Below are 21,722 nucleotides of genomic sequence, written 5' to 3'. Positions count from 1 at the left end.
TTTTGTTCCTATGCCACATGAGTCCATAACTGACATGTCACAGTTTTTTATTACAAGGCTTAATGGGCTTTAGAAGTTCACTACTAAAAATGAAACCATTACACTTCAAAGCCAGGAAACGGCAGTCCGGATAACATCACAAACACTGACCCGAGGATTGGATGGATTGAGAATTGTATCCTCCAATGTGGCTCAGAAGATAACCTTGCTACAGATTAGGTGTCCCAAAATAGGTAACTGAATATGAATGAAAAGAATAAGCTAATATATACTGGAAACCCTGAATCAACGAGGAATTAGAAGAAAACACAGATCTAACACATCTTTCTGATGGGGAAGCAACATATCTGTTTCTCATCGGATGCACCTTTACCCATTTGGTGTGCTTGATTAATATCACTTAGTAGATGGCCGCCCTTCGACGAACTTGGGATCTCTTGAGTAGTCTGCATTTAGATTGTCACCAACTCGCCATTAGAAATTTATAAATCAAAAACATTGTTAAAGGGAGAATACTGCAGTGGTGAAAGGAAAATCCAAATCAAGCAGGTGAAAATTTTCACTGATGTCTTCCGAGACAAAAGCTTTACATAGATTTGTGTTTGCCTCAAGTGTACATGAACTATGATTTGTAGAGGTCTGCAGTGGTGAAAGCTAAATAGTTTCAAGATCAGTGCTTGTTCTTCCTTGTAATAGAAGCCAATAGATGATAGAGCAACTTGTAGTAAGGTTTAGTTTGTTGTGGTAAGCAACAGAAAGGGAATAAAATAATGATCATGTCAACCAAATTGTCAAAGGGTACTGAAAAGGCAACGGAATGAAAGTATTCTAATGGGCATTTGTATTTTCCATGCTTTAGTGTAATTTACTGTTTGAAACATCTTGAAATTTATGTAGTTCCTGGGACATGTACCCTTTAAAGTATATTAAGTGGAAGAGAGAAATTTTCCTATCATGGCAACCAATTCTTGTAATATAACATGTGAAGTTCATGCAGCTAAGCTCCCACAGGATACCAGTAAGATCAAGAAAGACAAAGTTTAATATAAATTTTGAAACCAATTTTGTTTACTTTGAAAATGTCAAGTAACCAGTGTCGCTGCAATCATAAATGGTCTCATTTTTTTCTTTTTGCATTTTTAGCATTTTCCAGTGAGATTTACTGGATGGTTTGGTAACAACCAAAAATCTGAAACCATAGTTACACAAATGTATAGAAGTATTATCACCTGCTGACTTGGATCCTTTGGTTGTTTGTTTCTTCGATAGAAATTTGGCAGCCCGGCTTTGAAGAAAAAGCTGTGTCGTGATTCTTTAAACCCAGGTTCATTGTTGAACTTTCTCTGCATGATACAAGCTCTATAGATATTATGTGATGCACCATAATTTTTCTCTATTTTCTTCAGTTTTGTAAGATTGTTTGAGAGCAATTGGCTTGTAAAAAGCTTCTTCTGGGTTAATTATCTACATTGCTAATACACATAAATAAAGAGCGATGTTAACAATTATTGTGTTATGGGTCCAATTGGTACCCAAGGTGGTGGATCCAACGTGGCCCAGCTGAGACCCAGCCATGCGCCTCTAGAGGAGGCGCTACGTTTGGGATGACAAGGATTATAAATTAGCCCTCACTCTGTGTGGCCACCGACAACAACTCCTCATGTGCCACATGGGCCACCACATACGCAACAGATGTCCAGGACCAGCCCTTGGTACACTCCTCTACAGGCACATGCAGCAAAGGGCTAACCCAGAGGTGCTACGTTTAAAGCGACAAGGACCCTCACCCTCCTAAACTTCTAAGGTGATACTAAACCCAACAACAACAATTCCATATGGACTACATGGGCCAACTTCGCAACTACTACAGGGTTGATGCTCCGAATACCATTTGTAATACCCCGCATACTAAATCTGCTTATATAGCTCACCCTGTGTGGCCACCGACAACAACTCCTCATGTGCCACATGGGCTACCACATACGCAACAAATGTCCAGGACCAGCCCTTGGTACACTCCTCTACATGCACATGCAGCAAGGGTCTCTGAATACCATTTGTAATACCCCGCATCCTAAATCTGCTTATATAGCTCAGCTCCGCACGTGGAACGGACCTGCATACACATAGCACCTCTCACTTTCGCCCTTGCTCCGTGTAAAGGGCTAACCCAGAGGTGCTACGTTTAAAGCGACAAGGACCCTCACCCTCCTAAACTTCTAAGGTGATACTAAACCCAACAACAACAATTCCATATGGACTACATGGGCCAACTTCGCAACTACTACAGGCTTCTAACAGGCTGGGGTGTTACATCCACCCCTAGCTGTGGGCGCCCTCGTCTAATGAGGACTCTGGATTCAACTTCAATTAGAAATAGAATAGGGATAAAAATCAGTTTAGGAAATTGTTTAGAAAAAGGAGAGTCCAAATCTACAAGTAGACCTCCAGATAGCTTAGGGGTCAAGGTATAAATGAATAAAGAGTTAATGTACTAAACCTCAAGTTCTCCTAGCCTCGTAGCCCTTTGTGCTGCCTGTCTCCCTATCTATCTCTGTGTCGCACGACGTCCTCTCCTGCATCGCCGCCATTGCTCAGGCCGACGGTTTCCCATCCTCCTTCCAATCAATCTATGCTTGCCCAACCAATCTAGACCCATCACAGTATCAATGGCCGATGATAACGACAACACTCGCAATGCCACATTGACGATGTTGGCAACTGCCTCACAAGAGCAAGGTGGCTCCAAGGATGATGCAGTTCTTCGAGGACAGTGGACCCCCAACAATGAAAAGGTGTGGTACACATCTTTTCATCTGACAAGAGGAGCGCAACAATGCATATGCCTCGCGCGGGGCAATTACAAGATGGGCACTGTCCACAACTACACCGAGTGCTTTATCGCACATGTGGCATGGATGGGACCTCTCGGCAAGCTTCAACAAGTGAACATCTACACAACGGAACTATTGGAACCGCTAAACACAGACATTGAGCTAACCCGGACCTAGAGATGTCATTGGCATGGCGCGCACCAATGTCATCCATTCTGACAATGACTAGAGTGACCCCGGTGACATCATTGCCCCGTATGATGGTTGTAACAATCCACAAAAACTCCTGAATAAATCACAACTTTTAAAAATTCTACAAACATGCTTGGTGAGGTGACATGTAGAGCAATTAGGCTAGATGGGTTAAAGCCATAGCTGATTTAATTATGAGATGGCACCCTAGGGGCAAGCATTGAGTTGCTTTTCATGGATCTTTTGTGACACAAAAATATTTTCTCCATAATATATAAGTTGGAGAGATAAAAAGAATTTCGAAAAGGAAAACCCGACGCAACCCATTTTTGGCCCCGGCCCACTCTCCTCCCCTTCCACCCTTCCATCCAACCCACGCTGCCTAGCCAACCCAACACCTTTCCCACCCCACTCGCATACGCTGGCAACCGAGCCTCGCGCGGCTAAGTGGCAATCGGCCACTAACCCGTGTGTGCATCCTTACATCGCCCCTACCTTTGGCTTCCTCTGCACCACCGCCAAGCTGGCACCAAAGTGCCCACATGGCTCCTCAAAGTTGGTCGCATGCGGATGGCATGGATCGCCTCTTCCCTCTCTTGCCTTGTGATTTTTCCCCGCATCACTGGCAGCTAGGCTACCCCACCATTGGCCCAAGCAGGTGGCACAGATTGGCCCATTCGCTGTGCTTTCTATGGGAGGCCAACAAGTGGGTCATGCCCCGCCAAGAGCTGCGCGGCCATTGCCCCCTCCCCCACAGATCAGTGACCCTTAGTCGCTCTCTCTCCCCCTTCCTATGTGCTCTGTCCTACTTAGAACCGCACGTACTCGCCTCTCTCTCGTTCCCTCACCAGCTCCCTTAGTTGACGCTCGGCACTCGTGCACAGACACTGAGGCCCCACTAACATGCGTGCACATAGGGATGAAACACACCCCAACCCATCCATGTATTTTTTGTCATGCCTTCAAGCCAATTGTTCAAGTCTGTGCCTGGCGCCCCAACACTACAACAACTTCAAACACAACAAAGCTCGCCTTACCAATGGATGTCGACGACCCAATGCCTTCGACATCAAGTGCCCCCTCATACATCAGACATGTGGTGCAAGAGGTACCAGCTGACTCCATACAAAAGTACAACCGCCTGAGCATGGTCCATGATTGATGACATATCTTCTTTGACGGACATGCCAAACTCCTGGCTTCTCCGCTACTATCAACCTCATGGAGTCCCTCCTCGCCTTGAGTATGTTCGAACAACTTCGTATCCTCATGGCCATCTTCCACACACACCACAGACGACGGTTATGCTTCGACGCACTTTGCTAACAAGCATCTTGATGGCCCAGGAGTGGCCTGAAAACATGGTGCCCACCATCACAACAATCTTCTTGCATAACGTCGGATGTCAATTCCTCAACATCTACCGCATCTTCATCAGCCTCAACGAAGACAAGTTGCCTATCTATCTCACCATCTAGCCACGAATTCAGCAGCGTCCTCTTCAACAAGTTGTTCAACCTCACTGCAACTCCACTTGCACGCACCGCCACCTCTCAGCCATGGTGGTGGGACAACTACACGTACACATGGACAAGACACCAATTACGGCTCTTCTTAGGGTCATGTACTCATATTATTCAACAAAGGAGTAGAGTACTGGTCCTCAAGTTTTCCCAGCTACCTAGCCCTCTGTGACATCCATCTCCCTCTACCTGCACCGCATGCCACACCCCTCCCCTACGCGCTACTAACCGGCATCCCACCACACGTGCACCACGGGCTGCTTCCGAGGACTAGTCCCTCGACCTCCGACCTCCTTCCACTACAATCTACTCTTCCTCCCCCCCCCCCCCCCCCCCCCCCAACCAATCTATGCCAATCACATCTTGTTTTTTCTGCATTGATAACAATTATTGTTACTAGCATATTTGCTTCTACAAATTGGTTAGAACACTATGGTAACCTACATAACAGATCCCAGACAATACATTTCAATTATTTTCTTATGTATCATTGGGACCTTTATTTCATCACATAACATTTAAATCCATGTCAAAAAACAAAAGGCTAACATTTAGCTATACTTACCTCTTTTTCTTTGGTTATACCAGATTTCTGATGCACTGTTGGGGATGTCGAACCAAATAGCTTTTCTTTGATTTTCATTATATGTGATGATCTGAACGGTGAAAGAGAAAAAAACGATACAATTAGTAGTTATAAATTTTATAGGTAATATTATATTGAGAACAAAGCTTTTAAATTTATACTACTGTCAGATTTTTTAGAGAATTATAAACGTTGGGAGTAAGGAATCCGACTCTTTTTATTCCCTTGTAGGACCTTCTATGAATGTTCAGTTTTATGTTATACAGAAGAAAGATACAAGGTGGTGGTTCTGAATTCTGATCAACTCCTACAATATTTTTGGATATTCAAGGTCTCGGCTTTCTAGTGCTACCTTTCTTCATCCACTTGAGATGTCCTTGGAGCAATTTCGGGCAAAGCACTAGAAAATGTCTGAAATATTCACCACAGTAAACCAATATGGAAGTAAGACTGAGATTTTTACTCTTGAAAGGTAAACTCACTCGATGCTTAGGATCTTTATACCTTTCTTGATAGCCTTAAATCATGAGGCTTAGTGCTTTCTGCAGACCTGGTTGCATACTCCAACTGGCTAATCCTATCAGCAATTTTGGTACCAAGATTTCTTGAGTCCGTAGACATATGCAAGGTTGACAGTGTTGACGTCTTTTGGGGGGTCGAAGTTGTTCCTAGCTTGCTACTGTCTGCACTAGGAGGTGAGGTGTTCTCCTTTGCAGACTGCCACATCGACCGCCTTTTAGCTGAGGAAGACTGCCCTTTCTTTGCTGTGGGGGGAGAGCTGAGCTTTGCTGGCTTTGAAAGCAGGGACGCCATCTGGATCCTCCTTTTCTTGACAGAATCTGTGATATCCTGGTTCAAAATGGAAATTTCCTACACAGAACACGTACTTCAGTTAGCAATTCAATAGCACATTTTCACGATAGAATTCTTCTATGACAATGTATCAGTCACCTTCAAAGTGGCATCAACGGCCGTCAAACTACCCATGCACAAATCCTGCTTCTGCAATTGCAAAACTGCTCCAACCACTTGGTCGCTCCCCTCCATGTGGCACATCTCATTCGTGGGCGCATCCATCCTGCAAGAAGGCCCAACGGCATCGGCGATGGCCGCGAGCTCCTCGGGCACGTGTACTGCCTTGTCACTGGCGCTGTCACCACAATCCACCACTCCATCCTCCCAACCGCAGCACACCTCCTCCGCTGGTGCCGATGGTTCATCCGTCATGCAGGAAGACTCCGCAGCAGACAACGACCACGAGGCGGCACCACCATTCTCTGCCGCCTCGAGATCGCCATCACCGCCTGCAACATCATCACTGGCGGCGGCGTGGTCCTCGCTCTTGCGCTTCTTCCTAGCGTAGTGCGCCTCGAAGAATGCCTTCTTCTGCGCGACAGAGCCCGGGCGCGCCTGCGCCGCCGCCTCGTCGAGGTAGCGGTTGTGCGCGAAGGCGGACCACTTCCCCCATTCTAGCGGCTCCGTGAGGAAGCGGCCGAAGGAGACCGACTCCCCGAGAGCCGACATCATGTCCGCCTTCCAGTTCTGGATCCCATCCCACCCCACGCACGCACAGGAACGTAAGCTGCCACGAAATCGGAAGACATCCCACCAGCAGGAGGACAGGAATAGCACCAGCAGGAGGAGGGACGAGATGCTTACCCGGCTGTCCTTGCCGGAGATCTCCGGCTCCGGCGAGTGCGTCGGCTCCGGCGGCGGTGGTGAGAAGTCCGGCTCAGCTCCCATTGGAGGAGACCGCGGAGAGATTGGGTTTGGATAGGATCTGTGCGAGAACTGACCCACTCGCCACTCCCTTGTGGGGAAAATCAAGCAGCACGCGATTGAGGGGGGCAAAGGGCGGATCGATATCAGATTGGTGCGATCAGCGCCGCCTTTTCGAATTCGGGTGGGTGGGGAGGCCGAGAGGAAGCAGCGAGTGTAATTGCAGCAGCTTTTTTGGTGGGTTCGATTTGAATTGCTGGCAAGTGTACGTTACGGGAGCTGGACGAGATGGACCGCGCAACCGCGGCGCCCAGGTGACCGTTGCACAGTTCTTTGACCGTTGCGCAGCGAGAGCAGATCCGGCTTTAGACAAGTCCGATACCCCTCCAAAGCCAGCGTTATCTTTTTCCTTCCCCGTCCACTCGACCATCCCTCGTGCAAGGCGTCGCGACTCGTGAACTCACGATCCCTCGCGGCCTCCGCTGTCCGCCACTGCGATTCCCTGGCGGGCTCCGATGTCCGCCACCGTCGCTTCTCGTTTACCGCATCACGATTCCTTCATGGCTATGGTATCGCCGCCGCCACCGCTCCCTGCTGGCTTCCTGCTCCCTGCTTCCTCTTGGACTACCCGATTACATGAGCTAACCAAACAAAATCCGTTGTCGTTTTTTCTAGTCCATGAGCTAACCAAACAAAATCCGTTGTCGTTTTTTCTAGTCCAAACTATCCTGTCAAACAGCCAGTCCCCGGCTCCTCCTATACAACAGAAACAAACGTCTGAGGCTGTGTTTAGTTCGTGAAATGAAAATTTTTGGATGTCATATCGGAGATTTCGAGGATATTGAAAGGGGTTTTCAGATACTAATAAAAAAATTAATTACATAGTTCGCCTGGAAACTGCGAGACGAATTTATTAAGCCTAATTAATCCGTCATTGACGCATGTTAGTACTGTAGCACTTATGGCTAATCATGGACTAATTAGTCTTAAAACATTCGTCTCGCGATTTCCAACCAACCCGTGCAATTAGTTTTTTTTCGTCTATATTTAATACTCCATGCATGTGCCGCAAGATTCGATGTGATAGTCTGGGGTAAAAATTTTTAGGAATTAAACCAGGCCGGACTAGAATGGACGCAACCGAAACGAACGTCTCCCTCCAACTAAAGATGGAAAACAAAAATAGATATCCGCAAAACTTATAATATAAGTATCCATGCATCTTTTCTAATTTAGATACTAAAGGGATATAATCAGATTCGTTTCTCAGTATTTTTCTCTATCCGATTCTAGATCCATATTCAACAAAAATATAAAATATCCAATATTTATTTGTATCTAGAAAAACAAGGTATAATAAATCTATTAATGGATTTTCTCCCTATGACTAGTGACTAATTATTTAATTTTAATATTACTAATAATGCATGAAACTATCTAATAGTATATCTACAAATAACTTTTAATAATAATTTAATATTATTAATGATACATAAAGATTAAATTAATTTTAGTATTTTCTAATTTAGTTTAAATCTAATATATTTGTTGTTGTAAAATATGATAAAAAGTGATATTCAACTTCGACTCTATGTCAAGATCTGTTTTATACAGCTTAACTTCACTAGTAAAGCAATTTTTGTTCGGTTCCATGAAGCAGCTTCACCGATGAAGCTAAAGCTAAAAAAATGGTAAAACAATTTGTAAAGATAGATAGCAGAGAAAAAACTAGAAGAAGCAACTATTTTCAGCCTCGTCCAGCTTCACATGGAAACTATGCCTACGAGCATTGGCGGACCTAGTGGGTGGTCAGGGTGGTCCACCGACCACCCTGTGGGCCACCTGTCAACCATACATAATACAAATAAAAAATTAAAAAAAAACAAGCCGTTCGGCGTCCGGTGCCCTTCGTATTCGCAACTGACGCGGTCACGTGGAGCGGATTCCCTCCCGTGTGCGTGCAGCTGGGTCGGCCCAGCTCCAAATCGATCAAAGGCAGGTTGGATAGCACGTCGCCTGGACTGCCGCTGATCCCGTCGCCCCGTCGAGTCTGGACTGCTGCCATCGGCGAATCGGCATCGCCCGTCGCTTCGCCTGGCCTGGAGCCCTGGACTGCCGCCATCGCCTGCAGGACTGGTCGCTAGTCCTTCCTTAGTTCCTCAGGTGATACTCCTCGTCCTTCCTCAGTTCCAGGTTTCTTCCGATCGTTAGTTTTGCTAATTGGCGAGTGTTTTTTCCAGAAATCTTGAGTCTTGAATTATGAAAAGAAACGAAGACATTCGATCCCTTTTTCAGAAAGCGGCAAAGAAGGCGGCTGCTATTGACCCACCTCCAAATGAAAATATTGTGGAAGAGCAGAATCAAGAAGATAGAGTACAAGTTGAAGAAATTGTAGATCATTTGCCCTCGCCCCCGCTAGCATCACCGCCACCGCCCGCATCAAAGCCGCCAGCGTATGACATCAATCGCCTACCATATGATCCAGGTGAAAGGCTGCCCATTGAAGATTATCCTATTAATGATCAACATGCAATCCGTAGAGCATATATTACTAAAGGTGCTTGCAAACCTTATATACATGATTTTCCGTACCGAAACATTGGAGGTGTACCTCGTCAATTCAGTATACAATGGTTGTATAAGTATGAGTGGCTTGAATATAGTGTCAAGGATTCTGCATTTTGCTTCATATGCTACTTGTTCAAGAAGGATAGTGGGTCAAAAACTTTTATTATTGATGGATGGAATAATTGGAATATAGGAAACACAACACTTCTCAAACATTCTGGTTCTAGGGCACATAAAGCAGCTCAATAGAGGTATATTGGTTTTATGAATCCCAAGGTAGCAATTGATTATAACATTGACAAGTGAAGTGAGGAGAAGCTTCGTCTTTACAAGAAAAGATTGACATATTCACTTAGATGTATCAAGTTTCTTTTGCATCAAGGATTGGCATTCCGTGGACATGATGAAAGTGAAGAGTCTAGCAACAGAGGCAACTTCATTGAACTTTTAAAGTTTTTTGCAGGAAATAGTGAAGAAGTGAACAAGTATGTCTTGAACAATGCACCAGGTAATTGCACTTTGACTAGCCCAAAGATACAAAAGCAAATTATTCACTGTTATGCCATAGAAACTAGAAAGAAAATAATTGAGGAACTTGGTGATGAGCCCTATGCAATTTTAGCTGATGAGTCTAGTGATATATCACATAAAGAACAACTAGCTCTTTGCTTGCGTTATGTTGATAAACTTGGAAGGCCATGTGAGCACTTTATTGGAGTTGTTCATGTAGATGATACTACCTCTTTGTCACTTAAGAAAGCAATTGAAGTTTTACTTGTTAGTAATGGATTGAGTATGCAGCAGATTAGAGGTCAAGGTTATGATGGGGCTAGTAATATGAAAGGAGATATTAAAGGGCTCAAAACTTTAATCATGCAAGAATCACCTTCCGCTTATTATATTCATTGCTTTGCACATCAACTCCAACTAGTTCTTGTTGCTGTTGCCAAAAAAAATACTGACTGCAAGACTTTTTTTTGATCAAGTATTTATCTTGTTGAACATTGTTGGAGTTTCTTGCAAGCGTCATGATATGCTTCGAAATGCTAGGCTTGAGAATGTCAAGAAAGCACTAGAGTGTGGTGAGCTTGAATCAAGGAGTGGATTAAATCAAGAGATGGGTTTGCCTAGGCTTGGCGACACTCGGTGGGGCTCTCATTACAAAACTGTATGTAGCATCATCACTATATATTCCTCAATTTATGATGTGCTCATTGAACTTGGTGCTGATAATGCATATAAGGAAGATTGGACAAAGATACATTTTGTGCTTGAAGCATTTGAAACCTTTGAGTTTGTTTTCTTTGTGCACTTAATGTATGTTATTCTTGATATACAAATGAGTTATTCGAGTGCTTGCAGAGAAGGGATCAAGATATTCTTAATGCAATCTCACTTGTTAATGTGGCAAAGAGCAGCATACAAGAGTTGAGGTCTAATGGTTGGGATAATTTTCTTCAGAAGGTTACTTCTTTTTGTATTAAATATGGTGTTGAAGTTCCTGCTATGGATGGTGCTTATATGCCTTATGGAAAATTAGCACAGTATGCTCGTGCCCGAAACCAAACAAATGATGACCATTTTCGAAGAGAAGTATATATTGGTGTCATTGATCAAATTAGTCAAGAGCTTGATAATCGGTTTGATGAGATCAATATGGAGCTACTCTCTTATATGTCAGCCTTCAGTCCATCCAACTCCTTTGCTTCTTTTGATGCACGGAAGGTACGTAGATTGGCTGAATTTTATCCTAAGGACTTCTCCAACAATGATTTGTTAAAACTTGAATTGCAACTTGATAATTATATTGATAACATGTGACAATATGCTAGCTTCCAAGGTCTAGACAACATTGTTGATCTCTCAGTTAGGCTTGTTGAAACAAAGAGGCACAAAGTGTATGATATGGTGTACTTGCTTCTCAAATTGATATTGCTTTTACCAGTGGCAACTGCGAGTGTTGAAAGGGTATTTTCTGCATTGGTTATAGTGAAAACAAAGTCAAGGAATAAGATAGGTAATACTATTTTGGATGATTGTCTAGTCACATATATTGAGCGGGATATTTTCTTATAAGTTAATGAAGATGATATAATGGAGACATTCATGTCATTGAGAAGGCAGTGGATAAACAAGTAATATTGTAAGTCTCCTATTGTTATATTTCGAAGTATTTGTATTTCATTTGAACAATTTATATTAAGATTTGACGTCATTTTACCGAATTATAATATGGTTTTACCGAATTGTAAATGGTTTACTGAATTGTATAAGAATTTTTTTGTGGCGCATACCCTATGCAAAAATCCTGGGTCCGCCACTGCCTACGAGAAAAGCTAAAAAAAGCATCAGGAAGAATTTGTTTATCAGAACCCGTGAAACTGCCCTGGAAGATGAATACTGCTGTTAACAGACACGAGCTGACCTAACCAAACATAATTGACGGTACCGATTCACGCTGTTAATGGATGCCGGGCAAAAATAGTTGAACCAAACAGTACCTACGTTGTTCACATCTATATTTAAAATGGAGCTGCCAAGGGCCTATTTGGTAGGGATTTTACCCAAGCTGTTTTTCAGCCAATTTTTTTATTTTTTAGCCTTTTTTTGAAAAAAAAATCATAACTATGCCTCTAGAGGAAAGATTTTAAAATATAGACCCTTAGCTCGGCGCCATCATTGCTGGCGCCGAGCTTACATGTCTCGGCGCCAGCGTTGCTGACGCCGAGCTCTTGGGTTCGAAGCAGACGTGACGGTGACTTGGCAGGCAGCTCGGCGCCAGTAACCCTGGTGCCGAGCTCGGCGTCGTAGATCTTGGCGTCGAGCTCGACGCTAGGGTTACTAGCGCCAAGCCTGTCTTACGTATGGGCCCCAATCCTTTCTCTCTTCCTCTCCCTCTCTCTCTTGCACCTCCCTCGCCTCGCCCGAGCAGTGCACCGCCACCGCCGCCTGCGCCCTCTCCCACCCTCGGCCGCCCACGCCCACGCTTGCGTGTCGCCACGCACCGCGCCCATGCTGGTGCGCCCGCGCCGCTACCGCGCCCACGCTGGACCGCCGCGCCCCGCGCCCGCACTGGACCCCTCGGCCACGCTGTTCCGCGCGCCCACGCCATGCCCTCGCCTCGCCTGACGTGCCACCCGCGCCCCGCCACGCCAGCACCGTGCCCGCTGTGTTTTGACCATGTCGTGGCCACACCACGCCCGCGCCCACCGTGCCGCACGCACCTGGCCTCGTCCGTCGTGTCGCCCGCCACCGCCAGCCTCGGTCGCGCCCGTTGTGCTGGCCTCGCCACGCGGAGCGCCGGGCGTCCCGTGCCCGCCGCACGCCACTGCCGTCCTCGGCCGTGCCCCCACCAGCCCCGGCACTTGCAGCGCCCGGCCATGCCATCGCTGGCCCGACTCGTCGGCTTGACCCACGCCCGACGTCCGCTGCGACTCCGTCGACGTCCCTGACTCCATCGTCGGACAGGTAAAAATTATGAATTTGCAATATGCGTACTTAGTTAGCTTTGATTGTAGTGTAGTAGTTTTGGCATTTTATATTTACTAGTTAATGTGATGACTCAGGTAGTTGATTTAGTTATTGATCTAGTGAGATAGATATGTAGATAGATAGAAACATAGATACATAGGTATATAGATATAGTTAGATAGCTATTTAGATAGGTAGTTATATATTTAGTTAACTAAATAGGATCTAGCTATTTAGTGAGTACAATGTATCTATGTATGTAGTTATTAACTTATTTACTTAGTTTGTAGTTAGAAAGTACTTGTTAGGTACTATCTATCGCCTAATTTGGACTAAAGGACATGTGTTTCGTTACGTGTTTGAAATAGATAGACAACCTAGTGACCATTTATCATAGAGGCACCATTGAAAACGATCGCTATGTATATGTTGAGTTTGTTGACATGCAAAGCGTGCCTGTGCTATTCAATGAGAAGCCATCATTTAGTGAGATGGTTGTAAGGGCTCAGGAGGAGCTGCATTGCCTTGGCGATAATGATGATGGCATTGCAGTTGAGGGTGTACTGCACCTAGGTTCTCCTCTCAACATCCTTAGGCGAATGATCCCAATTGGATGTGCGGATCAGTGGGAGAACTATGTGAGATCGACAATGAAGAGCTAGCTGTAATGTTTGGACATGGTTGTGTATCGGGTGTTAGTTGATCCTATCCTCATAAGGTTTCCCCACCAATGGGTCAATAGGCACACTTCGACCCTCCGGTCCTAGAACCTGATATGGATGTGGAGGTTGCACCTACGATTTTTGATGTTCAATCTGCCCCCAATAAGGTAGTTGGAGATGCTTGTCAGACTCATGTTGTTATGGCAGATCCTCCTCATGAGATTCCTTTGACACAGAATCATTCGAGTAAGTGTCTTAACCGCATGGTTATTGGGAGCTTACCCCCTTCCTTCCATCCATTTCTTTCATTCTTTCCTCATTTCTCTACTTATGTTGCAGGAGACATTCCTAAGAATGTGGATGTGCCCCCTGTTGCTGCGCAAGTGTAGTGTGGAGATGGATTTCATGGCTCCAATAGTGTTGAAATTATGAATGATTCAGAGCCATATGAGATGGCAAGGGCTCTTAATTCTAATGATGATCGCCCTGTTGGAGAGCTGATAGAGAGTGATGTTGAGATGCTGAGGCGTATCTTTCCCAGTCGTCATGATCCAAGAGTTCATGAGTTCAGCGATCTTGCTCATTCCAATCAGGCGTGTGCAGAAGGACGTGATGATGAGCTCCTAGAAACTCCTGAGGTCGGCCCTAACATGGTAATTAAGAATGGGAAGGTATTCAAGGACCTCCCTGCATTGAAGAGGTGGTTGCAGGTGTTTGCAGTGATACAAAAGAGACCTTACAAGGTCTTGCATTCATATGCGGAGCGCCGTTACACAGTTGTGTGTGACAAGGAACGGTGCCCATGGAGGTTTTGTGCAAGGAAGCAAAAGGTCACCGAAAAGTAGAACATCACAAAAGTTGTCAGACCACACAATTGTGCTGACCATGTGCTAACACTGAGGCATCGGCAGTTGACATCTACCCTCATTGCCAAGCAGTTGATGGAAATATTGCAGGAAGAACCCAACATGAAGGTTATGACAATTATCAGGACCGTTGAGGCGTTATATGGAGGTTATGTGATAACTTATGGTAAAGCTTAGAGGGTTAAGTAGCGAGCATGGAAGATGATATATGGAGACTAGGAGGATGGGTACGAGCAGCTGCCAGTACTTTTCAATGCAATCAAAGCGGTGAATCTAGGCATGCATTATGAGTATGTCCCAAAACCAAATGCATGGAAGGATGGGAGGCAGATATTTTTCTATGCTTTCTGGTGCTTCCCTCAGTGTGTCGAGGCCTTTAGGCACTGTCGTCCCGTCTTCTCCATTGATGGTACATTCTTGATTGGCAAATACTAGGACACACTTCTTATAGCCATATCATGTGATGCAAACAACAAGTTGGTGCCTTTAGCATTTGCTTTGGTTGAGAAGGAGAACAATGACAATTGGGGATGGTTCTTGAGGCTTGTTCGGATACATGTGGTTGGGCCTGGTAGGGAGGTTGGCATCATATCTGATAGGCACTAGGACATACTTAATGCCGTGTGAGAGCGGATAGAGGGGTATGCACCTTTGCACCATCGTTGGTGTACTCGACACCTTGCCAAGAATCTACTCCGGAAGGATGGTGTGAAGGGTAACTTTGATCTATTCCATCAGGCTACTCGACATCTTGAGGACAAGTACTTTTAGAAAAAGTTGGAGCAGGTCAAAACCGCATCAAATGCAGAAGGTAGACAATGGCTCACAGGTTTGATGAGGGATTTGGAGAAATGGACAAGAGCTCACGATGCCGATGGATGGAGGTATGAGTTTTAGTGCAGCAACATGGCAAAGTCATTCAATAAGTTGCTATTGGGGATACGTGGTATGCCCATGAATGCAATCGTTCAATTCACCTTCTACAAGCTTGTTGCCTGGTTCAACGATAGACACGCCTATGCATTGAAGTTGCGGAGTGATGGAGAGATATGGGCTCCGAAACCAAAGGCACACCTAGAGAAGGCAAATGAAAGGGCTAGCACACATGAGGTTACATGCTTTGACCACACCATAGGGACTTATCAAGTCAAGCATAGGGGTGGTACAACGTCCGATGGTGAGGTTCGAGAGTCGAGGATGCATGTGGTTATCCTCCAAGATTTTAAATGCACTTGTGGTAAACCAAAGCAGTACCACTTTAATGTTCCCATTTGGTGGCAGCAGCTAGGCATCGCAACTATAATATCAAGAGCAGGATACCTCATGAGTTTAGTGTTGACACGTTTGTCCACACATGTAGCCCCCGCTTCATGCCTTTCTAGGACCCTAGAGAGTGGCCTCCATATGATGGGCCAAAGTACATTGTGGATCCAGCTTACCGTTGGAACAAGCGTGGATCAAGGAAGAGGACAAGACACATGATGGTTATGGATCAGATATCTAGAAGAACGAGGCATCGGAGAGGAACCCCATTTCTTACTAACCCCGAGCAGTACGAGTGCGACAAGTGTGGTAGACTTGGCTACAATTCACGAAGTTGCCATTAGCAAATTAGTGAGGTGCGACTATTGGTTATTTTTATTATTTCATATTTGTTGTATTCATTTAATTAATTATGCATGTCTCAATTTATGCATGTAATTGTGTCAATGACTTGTACATTTCTAAGTTCATGTTTCATTATATATTAAATTTCTAATTCATTGGCTTTTTTTGTAGGATGACGCAATTCCACCTGCTCGACCCGACGTACGAGGTGACCCACCGAGGATGTCTCATAGCGCAGGGGCATATAATAATTTTTATGTTTTATTCAAATTTTGGTGAGCGTACATGTGTTCGTGAAGTAACAGGAGACTATATTTTATTCCATGCAAGACCTTTTACTCATCGTCCAAGAACCCATAATGGGTTCTTGGACATGCAGTACGACGATGGGTACACTCCTTTGCTGCAAAGAGCTGGCCTAGATGTCATCTCTTTTTAGGTTCATCGTGGGTTGCCCAAGTTCAACTCAACGACCATAACTGCGTTGGTTGACAGGTATTATCTTCAATCATTGCCTCCATTCATGGCCATTTGTTCATGTGTTTGCCTTTTTGAAATGTAATCTTGCTTTGTCTAAAATGTAGGTGGCGGCCGGAGACTCACAACTTCCACCTACCTTTCAAGGAGATGGCAGTCATGCTCCAGGACTATTAGAAGATACTAGGCCTGAGGATTCACGGCAACGCAGTCATCGAGCAGTGCAGGTCAGAAGGCTGGAGAGCATGAGTGGAGGCCTTCCTTGGGCGTGAGGTTGGTGAGCAAGGGGCTTGCACTTCTGGAGTTCTCAACTCCTGACTCCGGCAAGAGTTCGCACAGTGCCCCGAGGAGGAAGATGAGGAGACAGTTGGGTAATACTGCAAGGCGTGGATCCTACACCTGTTTGCCTGTGTTCTCTTCCCCGATGCCATGGGTGACACTACATTGTGGATGTGGGTCCACTACCTTAGTGACTGGGACCAGGCGGGTCAGTATAGCTGGGGCTCTGCAGTCTTGGGTTTTTTTTACCGGTAGCTTTGCGACGGGTGTCGTCGGACTTCGTCCATAGTGTCACTTGGTGGATGTGTGTACCTGCTTCAGCTATGGATGTGGGCTCGTCTACCAGTTGGTCGTCCTGAGGTTCTGGCTCCTTGTGAGTGGTTTCTAGGTGAGCCTCCACGTCGACAGCCGATGTGGGTGTACCTTTGGGACCAGGTTAGGGTTCCGCACGCGAGGTTAGAGTGGGCGTACATTGAGTTCACGAACGAGCTAGACACGCCCGCGGTGTCTAGTGTAAGTAAATTTTATTTCCCATACTGGTTTAAAATGGTTTATTATACCATCTAACATCTTGTTTGGACATGTTGTAGGTGTCGTGGGAGTCATACGATGGAGAGGAGGCACTTCCTTTCATTTGAGCAACATGTGTGGGTTCGACGATGACTTCTATAGGATGAGGTGCTCTCTAATCTGTTTCTATGCTATCGAGTTTCCACCTGCCAGATAGAGTTGCACGCCAATTTGGTGTGAGACAGCTTTGGCCAATGGCTCCGTTCTCAACTGACATTGACTTACACAAGTAAATGTTTTGCTATTTTAAATGTCCCGTGATGGTCCATTTCCATTAATATGGTGACATGTACATGGATTCAAATAATGATGACATACATGTAGGTTGGATCGTCAGAAGAACAGAAAGGTTTTTGACTAGGAGAAGCACCACCAATTCTACATTGAGCAATGGGAGGAGATGAACAACAATGTGGACGAGAACAACGAGCTACACACGAACCATGAGTGATATGAACCCGCTAGGGTGAATCCTGATCTTTCGATGAGAGAAGGTGGATAACTCAATTTGGGGATGGAGATGACGTTCACGGCCCGACTACAACCATCCAAGGTAGCTACGCCTTAGCAACCGATACACCACCTCCAACAGCCGTCGCGATCTTGTGGAACACGATCAACCAAACCACTAGGGTAATTCCTGCAAGCAATCGAGGAACAAGCAAGAACAAGTAGAACAAGCAACTCAATTGCAAATATGGAGATGAAAACCAATCTGAAATCACAAAGTTGGGGTTCTAAATCGAGTAGAACGGATGGTCTAGTCGACACACGCGCCTACAAGTAAGTAGCAATGGCTAAACTTTCAACAAAACAAAACCCAATCTGTTTGTGGCGGCTCTAATCCTTATTAATACCTAGGGGAACGACCAGGGGGTGTTAGGGTCGTTCTCTAACCCTAGGACGCGTCCCTAATGGACCCAACTTGATACATGGACCATCGGCCCAAAATAGGGTGACGCAGCACCAAAGGCAGAAAAGGTCCTGGCGTTGAAATGACGACTGTGGAAGCATCAGATAAGATATAGCCATGAGTCCAGATCCGTTGGAAAATAGACTTGATAAGCTTTCCAAAAAGTGCTAGAACGTCCCAATCAGAGTCCGTATGAAGTCGTGGCGACCGTCGCAATTTGGGACTATTTTGCAGTCCGAATTCAACTTCCAAAACGTGTTGGACTTGGACTCTTTCTGTCCTTGGAACCAAAGTGACGTGGTGGCCTAGTAGAGGACGTTAGGAATACTTGAATTTGGTCCCCAATCAACTTCATTAACCTTCCATGCTTTCCATATGCAATCAAGCCTTCCCTTGATCCATGTAAGTAATTCTGAAAATGAGAATGAACACATTTTATGGTGGAGCACCAATTCATCAAATGCATCAATGATAAGCCTCATATAGAATGGTTGCACCTTTGGTATAGAAGTGGTTGGCATGGTCATATTTGAGCCAATGATGTCCTCATCATTCTCCCCTTCTTGACAGCAAACTGTCCTCGGTTTGACCTTTGTTGGAAGATGTGTTGTAGGTAAAAGTGAACCGTGCTCCCCTTCTTGATATTTATCCTGTTGCATATGGGAAAAACTAGGAAAACTTTGCAAGACATCATTAGTATTAGTGCAGCCCTCAATTTGATCATGGTGTGGTGGCCCAAAAGGATATTTCAGATTAGAGCAAATATAAACTTTATGCACCAAATATTCTCTTTTGCTGTCATATTTGCCAATTGCATGAAGCGAACAATGATTAAAACTTGGCAAACCAGAATCAAATTTAAGTTTCTCTTTTAGACAATTTAGATTACACAGAATATCAAATTCAATATAACCCAAAGTATTTAAAGAGGACAGCAAATTCAGTTCATCTTGTGCACATGTAATAGGATGAAAAAGCTTATCTTCAGCACATTTGTATGGTTCCAAACCAAAAGTATCACACTTATTCGCTACTTGTGGCATAGGAGTAAAAGAATCATCAGCACACAACTCCTCTTTATCACAAGGAACAGCGAGTAATTCATTTTGTGACAACAAAAAATTAGTAGTGGGTTCCACTATTTGTTGCTCTTCATTAGCATGCAGAGTGGACAAATTTTAGACATTATGGGTCATATCATTCTGGCAAGTATTCACAGATAATAGAATCTCTTTTTCAACATTGAGAGCAAGACAAAACAATTGACCAATATGGCAATATGATTTGCTAATTAACAAGGTTCGAATTTCAGAATTGAGCCCTCTCATGAACCTACTCATAACATCTTCCATGCATTCATCCAATCCACCAAACATGATACAAATCTTAAAATCATGGTAGTATTGTTTCACAGTCTTACTACCCTGCTTAAAGTTGTCTAATTTTGCAAGCAAATAATCAACATAATATGCAGGAATGAATGCATCTCTAAAAAGAATTTTGAAGTCTTCCCAAGATTCTAGAACTTTCTTGTGCCTACGAATGTGTTTCCATTCTAGCAAAGCAAATTCAGTCAAAACATTGGAGGCAATACAAATCTTTTGTTTCTCGGATAGGTCATGCTCATCAAATTCATTGTCTACTTTTAACTCCCAATCAATGTAAGCTTGAGGATCAAACTTACCATCATATAACGGCAAGTGTTGAATGGCATCCTGAATATGAGGGTCTAGTTTCAATAGCTCAAAAATCTCCATATCACCTGCCATGATTAGTAGAAAACAAGAAACACAAAAATAATATGTATCCTCCTCTCAACTATTAGGATGTGTTGGTTGTAATTCTCTCAAACTCAACTTGTTAAAACAAGCCCTTACAAGTTCTTACCAAGCCAAATAGGAGGTGACGGCAACCAACAAGTCTATAACCGTGGAGCGAAGTGTATCGGTGCCGCAGCAACAAAAATCTCTCAAGCTATAGTCGAATATGTGGAGCTGTAGGTGGGCTAAAGAAAGGAAGTACTAAAACCACGTTAGTTGCAAGCAAATTGAACAAACGCTCAACAACGTTATTATGCTGGTCCTAGGCTAGTACGTGCTAGAGACGCGAGCCTGGACACAAATAAAGTCACTGAGCTGCAGCAAAGAAGGATCACAAGGACAGGAATAACAACAAAAGAAAACCCTTCTCTTCTTCTTTCTCTTTCTTTTCTTTCTTTCTTTCTATCTTTCTTTTCTTTCTTTCTTTTCTTTCTTTCTTCTATCTTTTTTTCTGTGTTTTTTCAACTAGCACAAAACTGAAATTTTTGCAACAAGAATTAACAAGCTACTTACAACAATTAAATGTTTCCTTGGGAAGGGTGATTCAGTAGCAAAGTCAAACAAGTGGCTGTTTTGCAAAACCAGCAGACGCGCAAATCTCCAGGGCAATTGCGAAGCGCTCAGAATGAATTTCGGAGCAAGCTCTGATCCGTTGGAAAGAGGACAAGTTAAGGTTTCCAGATTGTATTTAAACTCCCTATTCAGACTCCTAACAAAGGAAATATGGTGCTTTTCTTTTCAGGATAAAACAGGACTCCGAATCAAATTCTATCTTGATCTTGTTGGATTTCCTTTTTGTAGATGGAAATATGGACGTGGATGAAACCTCCAAGGACGTGGCTAGGATAATGGTGGTAAACAAAACAAAAGAATTTGGAAATCCACTCGGATTCGTTGAGAGAAACAAATAAACTCAAATCTGCTATGGTGACAGAAACGTGACTAGAACTCGAAACTCTAAATGACTAAATGCTAAGACCAGCAACTTAACATGATGATGCACCCATTAATTCAATAAGCCCTAACTAAGCAGTAATAGTATTAAGCACAAAGGGTTTTTGGGATTATGGAGAACTAATCTACTAATTTTGTTTTGGCTTTTTCTAGACTATAGGAGATTAAAAACAACAAAGAATTAGAAGTCTCTCACCGATCAACCTTGCTCTGATTACCAACTGATATGAACCCGCTAGGGTGAATCCTGATCTTTCGATGAGAGAAGGTGGATAACTCGATTTGGGGATGGAGATGACATTCACGGCCCGACTACAACCATCCAAGGTAGCTACGCCTTAGCAACCGATACACCACCTCCAACAGCCGTCGCGATCTTGTGGAACACGATCAACCAAACCACTAGGGTAATTCCTGCAAGCAATCGAGGAACAAGCAAGAACAAGTAGAACAAGCAACTCAATTGCAAATATGGAGATGAAAACCAATCTGAAATCACAAAGTTGGGGTTCTGAATCGAGTAGAACGGATGGTCTAGTCGACACACGCGCCTACAAGTAAGTAGCAATGGCTAAACTTTCAACAAAACAAAACCCAATCTGTTTGTGGCGGCTCTAATCCTTATTAATACCTAGGGGAACGACCAGGGGGTGTTAGGGTCGTTCTCCAACCCTAGGACG

General features: G+C 44.3%; 1 protein-coding gene across 1 annotated transcript; it reads right to left on the bottom strand.

Moving 5' to 3' along the window:
- LOC136509033 (protein WVD2-like 7) lies at window positions 1-7,084 on the bottom strand. The gene is made up of 7 exons (XM_066503831.1): window positions 6,795-7,084; window positions 6,087-6,677; window positions 5,640-6,005; window positions 5,488-5,546; window positions 5,115-5,205; window positions 1,230-1,343; window positions 1-446 (listed from the first exon to the last, which is right to left on the bottom strand). Exons 1-7 carry the CDS (start codon window positions 6,876-6,878, stop codon window positions 315-317), a joined length of 1,437 nt encoding a protein of 478 aa, XP_066359928.1. The 5' UTR covers window positions 6,879-7,084; the 3' UTR covers window positions 1-314.
- Window positions 7,085-21,722: the final 14,638 nt, after the last annotated feature.

Source organism: Miscanthus floridulus, chromosome 15 (assembly GCF_019320115.1).
Source record: "Miscanthus floridulus cultivar M001 chromosome 15, ASM1932011v1, whole genome shotgun sequence".
In the NCBI taxonomy this organism is placed as follows: domain Eukaryota; kingdom Viridiplantae; phylum Streptophyta; class Magnoliopsida; order Poales; family Poaceae; genus Miscanthus; species Miscanthus floridulus.
The sequence above is the reverse complement of the archived record's forward strand: the minus strand, read 5'-3'. Positions and strand labels throughout refer to the sequence as shown.

Excerpts from the sequence above, each read along its gene's own strand:
- LOC136509033 (XM_066503831.1), bottom strand. The coding sequence starts at position 6,878 with ATGGGAGCTGAGCCGGACTTCTCACCACCGCCGCCGGAGCCGACGCAC. Across the intron at positions 6,678-6,794 it reads TCTCCGGCAAGGACAGCCGG|AACTGGAAGGCGGACATGAT; the intron begins GTAAGCATCTCG and ends GATGGGATCCAG. Across the intron at positions 6,006-6,086 it reads CCGTTGATGCCACTTTGAAG|GAAATTTCCATTTTGAACCA; the intron begins GTGACTGATACA and ends TGTTCTGTGTAG.